General features: G+C 30.6%; 1 protein-coding gene across 1 annotated transcript; it reads right to left on the bottom strand.

The window, feature by feature from the left end:
- Positions 1-509: 509 nt before the first annotated feature.
- LOC134276131 (beta-1,3-glucan-binding protein-like) lies at positions 510-9,892 on the bottom strand. Its single transcript, XM_062758403.1, has 12 exons — positions 9,746-9,892; positions 8,984-9,064; positions 8,759-8,875; positions 8,336-8,463; positions 7,527-7,595; positions 7,103-7,169; positions 6,839-7,009; positions 5,301-5,378; positions 4,018-4,132; positions 3,834-3,893; positions 1,799-1,922; positions 510-778 (listed from the first exon to the last, which is right to left on the bottom strand). Exons 1-12 carry the CDS (start codon positions 9,855-9,857, stop codon positions 581-583), a joined length of 1,320 nt encoding a protein of 439 aa, XP_062614387.1. The 5' UTR covers positions 9,858-9,892; the 3' UTR covers positions 510-580.
- Positions 9,893-10,778: the final 886 nt, after the last annotated feature.

The raw sequence follows: 10,778 nt of genomic DNA, 5'->3' as shown, positions 1-10,778 counted from the left end.
ATCTGGAAAGAAAGCTTGCTTCAGGTTGGTCATTTCATATTTACATTTGTAAAAAAAAATGTGTAAATACATTGCCAACTAAAGGTCACTAAAATTGTTGGACATATTTTAAAAATATTATTAACAATATTTTAGAACATATTTGAATAAAGGCAAAGCCAACAGTACAGACCATGCATCAGTTTTTCACTTCTATATCAAGAAATTAGAGAGAATCAAAAGAACAGTAAGAACGAACGTTTGTGTTTGTTTGTTGTTTAATTCTCTCGAATTTTTCAATCGTATATCACTTACATCACTTGCCAGTCGAGAGCTGAATTTTTTTTCCTATACTCGTCACTTAGGGTCATTGAGCAGTGAGGGATCTTTTTCATGTCCACACCTACTGCGCCACGGGACCTCGGTTTTACATGTACGGTCTCAACCGAAAGACCGGACTTCATGTCCCACAGTGGGATTCACCCATGATGTAAGGATCAAAATCCTTTAAAAATAAGATTAATCAAGTATCCTAGTACTATTATTTAATCCAATTATTTAAATCCTTTCTCTCAGAGGATAAAAAAATATATGAGATCTTTTAATACTGAATCATTTCAACATAATCAATCAACATCGCCACGTCGTCTCCGTGCCACGTGGGTAACCAGTCTCCCCTGTGTTCCCAGAAGTCTCTCATCGGATGTGACGAGCCATGGTGCCAGGGTTTGGGTGTGTTATACTGGGCGTTGTCTGGGAAGTACCCACCCCCTACTGCCACATTGAGGAGGAGATGGAACTAAATTAGGAAAAAAAACTGAATGTAACAAATGAAACACTCCATCAAGTTTAGATTACAAAGTGATAAAATTATGTAAAAGAGAAATACGTTTAAACATATCATAGCAGCCTTTATGTATATATCCCTTACGACATGTAAAAGTACCATAAAGTAATGCTACTTTTAGTATTTGTGATTGGTTTCAGAATTTTATATTTTGAATGGTTTTATTTAGAACTAAGGAAAAAAACAGCACATAATGGCAACCTATTGTAATAAATCTACATACAAGCAATTGTACTAGATGTTCCTAGACCAAACGTCTCTTCACAACCACATGTCTCTTCACAACCAAAAAGTACACAATCCCTAACTATATTGATCTGATATTTTCACATGCCTATTTCAGTGATACTTAAGTTTCAGTTCATTCATTTTATATTTTGAATGATTTTATTTAGAAGGGGAAAAAAGCAGCACTTAATCACAACCTATGGCAATAAATCTACATACATGCAGACACATCCTTGTATTATAATTTGATGAACGTGCATTTCAATTCAAATATTACTGACATGTATGAAAGTTGGTCATGGTCATACAATTTCATACATATACTTTTTTCGTGTGTACGTACTGCGTATACAGTCAAAAGCTATTTGTTCCGCTCATTTACTAAATTTTACTTGAGAACACATTTGGATATACTAAAGCAAAAAAATAATGTAAAAAATTTCTTCCCAAACTGATTTAGGAAACATACTAGCAATTTAGCAGCAATTGAATGAATATTATGAAACAAATAAATTGTCACTCATAGGTAGGTAAATTGTTTACTGAAACTGTATATAAAAGAACAACATAGAATAACAATACTTTGATTAGCAAAATATGATTGATAACCAAAATTAACCACACCGTACCAAGTAATAAATATTGTCATCAGCAAATACTAAACATAACGGGAAAAATGGATATTACTTAAAAATCTTATTCAATTATTAGATTATTAACTCACAAAACAATTTATTAACTCACAGGTTGATCAAAAGGTGCATTATGCGAATTTCCCCAGATGTTGTGACCAGAGAAATGTGCCCAGTTCCAGAATCCTTGGGCTGGAGTGTCTACACGCAGGACTTCTTGATTGTCAACATATAATCTGCAATAGATTGATCAAAGTTCATAAGACAATATAGAAGAGAAAATCAATTAAAAATCACATTCTTAATGACAAATTTTACTGTGACCATATTACATTGCGTATTCATTTGAAATCACCGCTTAAACTCTTTACCTTTTACGGCCTTACGATTTGTTCCCCTCTATATATTCAAATGCAAAATTTGATTATAAATTGTAGCCCCACCCTACTCCCGACATAATCATAATTTGACCAAAATTTATAAAAATGTGACTAATGCCTTTGCTGAATTTTAGCTCAGGTGAGCTAAAACAAAAGTTTGAATAAACAAACATGCATCATTTTGCCATTTGCTTTACTGTACTTAGGAATTGAAAAGAAAACAAATATAAAAAAAATCCTAGAAACAAATAACTGAGTTGACTTCGAATCTTTATTGCACATTGCATGTCATATGTTAGGGTTTACTTTGCAGGAAGATTGTTAAAAGTGGCTCGATCCGTAATTTTTTGCATATTAATCTAAACAAATATGCTTCAAACTATATGGGGAATCCGTTCTTGCACAAGTAAAAATGAATGGCAAAATGGCAAAATTTAAAACATCAAATAATACAGGAAAAATAATTCAAAAGGCATTTTTACAATCTTGATAGCTTCACCATATGAGAAAATAAACCTACATAATTATCTTGAACAGAAGAACAACATCTTGAACAGAAATACATGTACTGAATGAATAGGGTAAATGCTGATTTTTACAAGATTCCAAGTCGTGACTGTCAACATATTATCCTATTTGTCGATGTGTCGGACGTCAAGGTCCCAAAACCACAAACCAAGAAAAGACGTCAGTCAAAATTTTAAATCAATGTAACTTTTTAGAGAAAATTTTTAATCAAATTGAAAATAATTTCATCATTGATTTGAATTTAAATGTTATATAAAATTTCAAAATTTTTAGCAAACGCATGTGTATTTTAAAATAAAAACTCAAAATATTTAAACACAAAAGTCTGTTCTCAGTTTATGGTCTTGGAATAACGTCGTATCATGAAATCTTAAAACTTACCATTATGATTGAGATATACATGTACATTTATCTAAATTTGACATTCATTTTTTAAAATATAATTTTCCCTTTTTCGTTTAAAGCCGCTTAGTCCGATTCTAATCGCAGAAAAATATATTCGCTTTTCTTCTTGAAAAATAATTGTCCATAAATTGTTTCAACTTTTGTCAAATTATATCCCCAAAGTCTTTTTCTTTTAAAAGATATCAAAATTCAAAAGTTAAAAAAATAATTTTTGTTAGGTCACACAAAAAATAATCCTATGTTGATATCGCGTGAAATCAAAAATTAGAAATCGAAAATTAGATTTATCGCTTACATGTATATCTCATGAAGAACAAACTCGACCTTTTTTTCCATAACAAAGTACTTATACCTGTACACGGACAATATTTTAGCCTTCGTTACTAAACTTCCTTTAAAAAAGATCTTTAAAAATATCTGATTTTTCTTTATTCTTTAAATATGCTTATTAATAAAAAAAATTCCTATAGATTGTATTCAATTAATTTCATAATTTTTAAAAGGACTTAGGCTTTTACTAATGGAAAAAATACTCGGGTTTGAATTATCTTCATAATTAGATATAATTGATAAATCTTTTTTTGTTCAAAGGTAACTTCACAGCAGATCTTAACTTCCCGTCAGGAACTTCTGTTTGTCAATAAGGTTTTTGATCTATGTTTTCCACGTAAGGATTGTTGTAATAAACTATTAAATCAATCATATAATTTATTTTCATATATTATCTATGTAATGAAGTACTTTTATTGTGTAAGATAATATGTGCCTGTTTCGGATCAAGCGGCTTTAATAACAGCCTATCAATTTTCATTTGCTACTTTAACAAATACTCACATTATATGACGGTCATTCCATTCCAGCGAGTAAGTATGCCACCCGAACCAGTCACCGTGTCTAAATTAAAAGATCAAGAGCAATATCGTTAGTTTCTGATTCAAGTGAGGAATGATATTTAAACAGATATAAACATATATAAAATCATAATTTCAATAAAATAATCCATTCATATCCAGCTTACTTTCCTTTGTGTGTGAGATAATAGGCATTATGATTACTGTCAGGTCCCCAGTGTAATGTAGACCCTACATAACTAACGCCATGGTTAGATCCACCCTCCATCACTCTTAAATTTCCTGTAAATGGATAAAGTCACATTCTAAATAATTTGTCAAAACTTGACTGCTGTCAACAGTCATAATGTGACTTGTGCAATAATTAGAGAATTAAAAAAATAGTTTTTTTTAAACCAAGCACCTCCAGTAATAACAAAATCTAAAAAAAAATGACAACATTAAAATAATATAAAATACAGGCATATTTAATTAATTAATGGAATTTAAACTCAGTTGTTTCTACGATTGTTTCTACAATTTCGTGGTGTCGAAGCACGTACACTGGACAAAATTGCTAACGCATCACCTAAGAGAATTAATGTTTTAAGTTTAAAAACCAGTTTGTGATGTTTTTGGTATATAAATATGCTACAATAATAAAAAGTGAGGAATATTAATGTCAAACCTTATAAGTTACTACAATGTTCACTGAAGTGTGACCAATTCAAAGAAAATAATAAAATCGTTTCTATTCCATTTTCGAAGAGAAAAAATATTTTCTTCGTATTTGTGTTCTTTACATTCGTACTAATTAAAAACTCAGAGAAAAGTTACACCGTATGCGGGGTTTGACGGCAGAGGAGCGTGCTAAAACAGACACTATGGCGTCTGCACTGGGTTCCTTTACAGAAATCTGTAAAAATGAAAACAATACAAAGCTCATCAATTCCACTAATGAAAAATGTTGCAAATAGATTAGCAAACCTAAATATGTTTACCATAGATGGCCACTGCATTAAGTTAGCAGCATACAATAAGTTGAAAATTATTCCACAAAACTACGTCAACCGGAAGTTGAGTGGATTTGGTATGGACACTAAGGCACTGGATGATAACTAGGTGATATGAGAGTCAATGGCAGTTTGTTATTTGATTTATAACTGGGAAACTACTCCTGTGGCAACCTCACAGACAACCTTTAGTGATCAAGAATTTTATATCTGGGCAAAAATGATGCGAAGTGCACATCTGGAAATTGGTTTTCGGACAAGAAGGTCATTCAAGGGTCTTTTCATGATAGCAAGACTTTTGTCAATCCCACTGTTTTGGAAATAATGGCATATTATATACACTAGTACCGACCTGGTAAATGTTCAATTCACAAATAAGAATTAACAAGTGGTGCGTTAGCAATTTTGTCTATTATATATAAACTCTCACTCATGCAAAAGAAATTTAAAAGAGCAACCTCTTGATTCCATTATGTCGATTTCTCCAGATCGTGGCCAGGTACCGTAATGTCTGTCACATGACAACATCCAAATTGCTGAGAAAAAGGGTGGAAAGGTAATTTAATGAAGAAATGCATATTTTAAACATATTCTAAATTTTTTATAAACAGATAAAAAAAATTGCGAATTAAGATTCATTGTACCTTTCATGAATTTAATGTTTATATATCACATAATTTATTTTAAGTCAGTTTCTGTTCCCATAAATTTCAAGTCTTTTCCGGGAAAATAAGTTTTTCTGTTGGATTTTTAAAATTACAGATGTGATCTAAATGTGCTTAAATCTCTGATAAGACAGTTTTATGGTTTTACTTTAATGCGCTCTTCATATCCATAAATTTGAGCATCATTGCACTTGATCGTATTGTTCTAAGGTCATAAATGTTTACAAACCTATGTATGACGTCAACCTCTTATATTTTACAAAATTGTTAAAGAAATTAATTTTTAAGGTGTTATCTTTGATCGTAAAATCTCTTTTGTATCACATATTAAAATGTTTAAAAAAGAATGTACAAAAGATTTACATATATTTAAAGTATTTGCAATTTGAAGTGGGGCAGACAAAAATAGTCTTCTTAAACTCTGTGGCTCTCTTGTAAGATCTAAATTACCAGAGAAAACGAAAAATTCAACAAAGGCCATATTCACTTAATTTGATTGCCAAAATATGGCTGAAATATTGCCGACTCGACGTTAAACAAAAATAATAAATCTTATATTTTATTTTCAGTATTCATTTAATCAGGCATAAAATTGATGTTACAACGTCATTTTCTCTGACGAAATTGATTATAATTCAATGCATTTATATATTTTAAAATCTCAAGATGACATTATCTGTTAAATCAATGTATTAATATTTATTGAAAAAAAGAAGAAGGTTACATTAGGAGTCAAAATGGTTTTGCTTTTTGTCGACCCATTAAAATAAAGAGAATATGTGTGTTTTTATTTTTTTTAAAGACCTATGTTATCTACTGAATTGAGGTTCGTCTTACACTTGCAAGCAATATTGCACCGTTTCAAATTGGCCCAGTCATAGTTCTCTTTAAAAAATATTTTGTGTTCTTTGAATTTGCGCTGGTTTAAATTCGCTTTCCAGTGAGAAGGTCGAAAGGGTCGCGAAATTTTCCCTGTCTATAGTATATCCGATTAATATGGGAAATTATGACAAGAACCAATCTTTTAGTGAAATATACAGTATATAATCCAATTAATTTTGGAAATTATGACAAGAACCCATCGTTTAGTGAAATATACAGTATATTATCCAATCAATTTTGGAATTATGACAAGAACCCAAGTATACAGTATATTATCCAATTGATTTTGGAAATTATGACAAAAACCATCTTTTAGTGAAATATACAGTATATTATCCAATTAATTTTGGAAATGATGATTAGAAGCTATATTTTAGTGAAATATACAGTATACTATCCAATTAATTTTGGAAATGATGATAAGAACCTATATTTTAGTGAGATATTACCTGGCCAAATCCAGTCTCCTCTGGAAATACGAGCTCGAACGTTGACACGTCCATATCTGATACAAGCGTGTGTCGTCACTTTTCCTGACATAACTGGCGGGAGAATTTCCTGTCCGAATGACGTTCTGTCACAGCCCCAGTTAACACTGTTTGTACATGTATGCCAAAGACCTGTAAATTTTGTAAACAAATATGTACTTATATACCTTTATGATTGTTTCTATCAAATGCTTATGTTAGATCAACATTCAAAAAGCAACTTACTGTTTACGTCCATTCGCCCGTGATAAAGTTTACCCTCATCAAAAGCATGATGATCTACAGTTAATGTCTAAGAAAAAACAACGGATTTCCAAGGTTATGAGTAAAATGAATGCTAATAAAACATGTGATTGTTAAACGTTAAGTATCTAATGTCAAGTCTTAAAAACTAAGATAAATTATAATTTTGCTAACCGGACCTTAAACCGAAATTTCACTTTTAAAAAAGTCCAAAAATTGATTGCACCCTCGACAAGCTGGTGAGTATCTTGAAACCAATAATTAAAAACAAATATTTTAAATAAATTAATAATTTGGCCCTTGAAAAAGAGTATGAATAATTTATTTACTCTGTTAGATTATGATATACTGTGTAATTAATATATGTATCTAGGATAGCTGTCCTTATTGCCTAAAAACAACATACCGGTTTAAGATAAAGCCATCCATTGGCTGTATAAACATTCTCTGGTGTGTACACCTGGAATTCTCCATTCTAAATTAAAACAACTTCAACATGTTCAATAAAATAATAATTTCAATTTGAGCAATATTTATTGTACATGTATGCAATAAAAACTATACCGGAATTGGGCAAAAGTTCTTAAAACTTTAAAATTTTCCTTTCTTCCATATAATACAATGTTGATGAAATGTTCTTTCAAACATACTTAACTTTCCCTTTCAATTCAAAGTAAAATATACATATAAAAATGTAAACAGGAAAAATAATGACTACATTTTTTTTTAATAAAAAGAAATTATTTACCCTTTCTCCCCAGGAGCTGTTTAGACTTTAAAACATATTAGTACTTAGCTTTCCCTTTTCAAAGTAAAACACATCAAATTAATAAAAGTTTTTTTTAATTAAGGACCTTACCTTTAATTAAGTACCTTACCTACTGATAACTTTTCAAGATATTCTAAATTCAAAATTATAATACCATTACATGTTCTTAGACAAAAAATCAGCATGTGTTACATGGGATTTGAAAAGATATCAAATTATGAAATTTTTTGCATTATTCAAAGAAAAATGTACAAAAATTATTAAACGTAAATTCCAGATTTATTTTCATCAAAATTTGTTATGGAAGAGGTGTACAAATCCATATATAGACATTAAAAGTATTGCACACGGGTCCTTTATTTAGTGGAACTCTTCAACTCTAGGGAAGAACCTAATAAAGTTCAAACTACGTTGCGTATGACCTTAAGGAAAACATAAACACCTACCCCTCCTCCCCAGGAGCTGACTTCTACTGTGTAGGAATCTCTGTTGAAGGAGTTAAAATCGTCTCTAAATACCGTGTAAGATCGCTTACTTTTCCTGGGCATCATAAGTCCTCTTGGTGTAAGGAAAACTAAAATAAATCAACATCGCCCTTTTCTGTTAAAATGATACCAACGGGAAAAAATATGGACATTTACTGGCCGATGTATTGATCAGTGTGTAAATTTTGATAATTATCTATAAATGTATTAAATTTGATTTAATGTACTTTTAGCTTCGTGGTTACTTGTATCAGAATATATGCCAAAACTTTACATACAAATTAATTTTTTTTCAGGTTATCAGTGGAGTAAAAACACAACGGAAATCAATCATATCAGCATCAATGATTTATTATATTCTTCAAGCATTCCTAAAAAACAAACCTTTATTCCACTTGGATTCCATCCATTCTCCACCGTATTCAACAGAAGTTTTGTATTCTACCAGATCGCCTATTTGAACATTAGCGTTTTGATCTATGTACTCCCAAATATCATCCCCTGTGTTAGAAAATACAAAGTTTACAAAAGGCATTACCTTAAATATCATTTAATTTATCTCACAATGAAAGATTGATACTTAATATAAAATTATTTCTTGATTCTTGCCATTTTTTGATGTAACTTCATATGTTCTTTCTCCACTCTTTGAGCGTACTGTATATAAGACCTTCGTTATGCCATCTTCATCTAAATAAAACAAAAGACTTTATATGAAGAATTAATTAATACATTTGTGATTGATGAAATAGACAGATGACGATGGAAAAACTACAGTTTTCACTTTGACTTAAAAAATTTATTAACTCTTTTCAGTAAAATATTATTACAGGAATAATATATAATACTAGTATAATCGTTAATTAATCAACCGTCGTCGATATATCTAAATGTTGAACAGAAGTCCATAACATCACAACAAACTGAAAAGCTTTGACTTTAAATGAAAACAAAAATTAGACTCCAATTAGGTCTTCTAATAACGGGGCGCAATTAGTACCATTTGATTGTCTAACAGATAGTTCGAAAACGATTTCCAAAAACTACATTCATGTTGATATTGTCAAACAGAAACACAAGCATCTTTATAATAAAATCTTTTGAAGACCTTTGTGTATTTTCACACAAAATAAGTTTACAAATGACCAGTGACAAGGTAAGTAACCTAACGAGTTCCATTTATTTGTTGATGCCATTTAAGCTGGCCTTAAAGTCATCGTGTTAAGTATTTGTATAAAGTTTTGAAAGTCGTATGCTAAACCTATTTGGGCTATGTATATTGCTTTTACAACAAAACAAATCACAATATATTACACATATCTTCTTGAAGTATTTTCTTAAAAAAAAAACCCTACCTATCTTAAAACTTACCGACAATTCCAAGTCTAAGACCCGACTCTCCTGTGATAGAGACTTCGGGGTAGAAGTTCTTGGCGGAGGCAACCAGAGCAGCGCAAAGAAACAGAAAGCCTGTCCTCTTCATTTTTTTCTCTGCGAGTCATGCAGAGAATCTTATCATTTATACCGCAGTCAATGACCTTGAAATTTTATCAGTCTTACGTAAAAAGTGCGACTTTTATACTATTTATTGGCCAAATGCGATCTTCTAGTATTTCACCTTTTTCTGCAATCAGTTGCATGTAGTTGTGAACTTTGAAAAAATAAAAATAAAATCATCTCTTCTTTCCGATGCACCAGTAAAAATAAATCTTAGAAATCCTACATCTACATGTAATGGTGTTTCTAGGTTTACTATTCAACAGTTAAAAAGAAGTATATAAAAATCGAATAAAAGGCATTCACATCTAGGTAACATTCTTGTTGACCTGAAGATAGGATGATGCTCTTTAACTTTTCTACTTCGACATATGTCATTCACTCTATTATTTTGACAATAAAACTAAATGATAATGCAACTCTATACATTTTTTCCCCCAAAATGCAGGCTTAGGACGTTCTTTTCGTCACATTTTCTGCAAACTTGAATTTATTGTGAATTCGCTTAATCCATCAGGATTGGATAAATCAATTTTTTAATGAATTAAAAAACAACTAATTTACAAAGAGTTTATCTTTATGCATGCATATAGTGCACATATACAAACGAATTAAAACTATTAGATGTATGTGATTTATACGTATGTTTATGTGTTTGTATCTTTAAATATGAAAATTTCCTTTGCATTTGATATGGACTAAATGTTGACCTTTCTACATACTTCAAATAACAATTCCGCATATCATCCCACTCACATATTGCAATTCTGACATATTTTATCAGGAGACAAAATCTCTCTTATCAACGGAGTTGGATCATGATATTTAAAGTCTTAAACCTTTTTTGTCAAGAATGTTTTTAGTTTCTACTAACATAGCTTAATTAAAAATCAAACACAAAATAGGG

The sequence above is a fragment of the Saccostrea cucullata genome, unplaced genomic scaffold (genome assembly GCF_032062105.1).
Source record: "Saccostrea cucullata isolate Sc308-1 unplaced genomic scaffold, CSIRO_AGI_Scuc_v1 ctg672, whole genome shotgun sequence".
Classification (NCBI taxonomy): Eukaryota; Metazoa; Mollusca; class Bivalvia; order Ostreida; family Ostreidae; genus Saccostrea; species Saccostrea cuccullata.
The sequence above is the reverse complement of the archived record's forward strand: the minus strand, read 5'-3'. Positions and strand labels throughout refer to the sequence as shown.

What these genes read in the sequence shown, in the direction of transcription:
- LOC134276131 (XM_062758403.1), bottom strand. Translation starts at nt 9,857, where the DNA reads ATGAAGAGGACAGGCTTTCTGTTTCTTTGCGCTGCTCTGGTTGCCTCC. An exon ending in TCAGCTCCTGGGGAGGAGGG is followed by an intron (nt 7,596 to 8,335) that starts GTAGGTGTTTAT and finishes GTTTTAATTTAG; the next exon opens with AATGGAGAATTCCAGGTGTA. An exon ending in GATGGCTTTATCTTAAACCG is followed by an intron (nt 7,170 to 7,526) that starts GTATGTTGTTTT and finishes GTTTTTTCTTAG; the next exon opens with ACATTAACTGTAGATCATCA.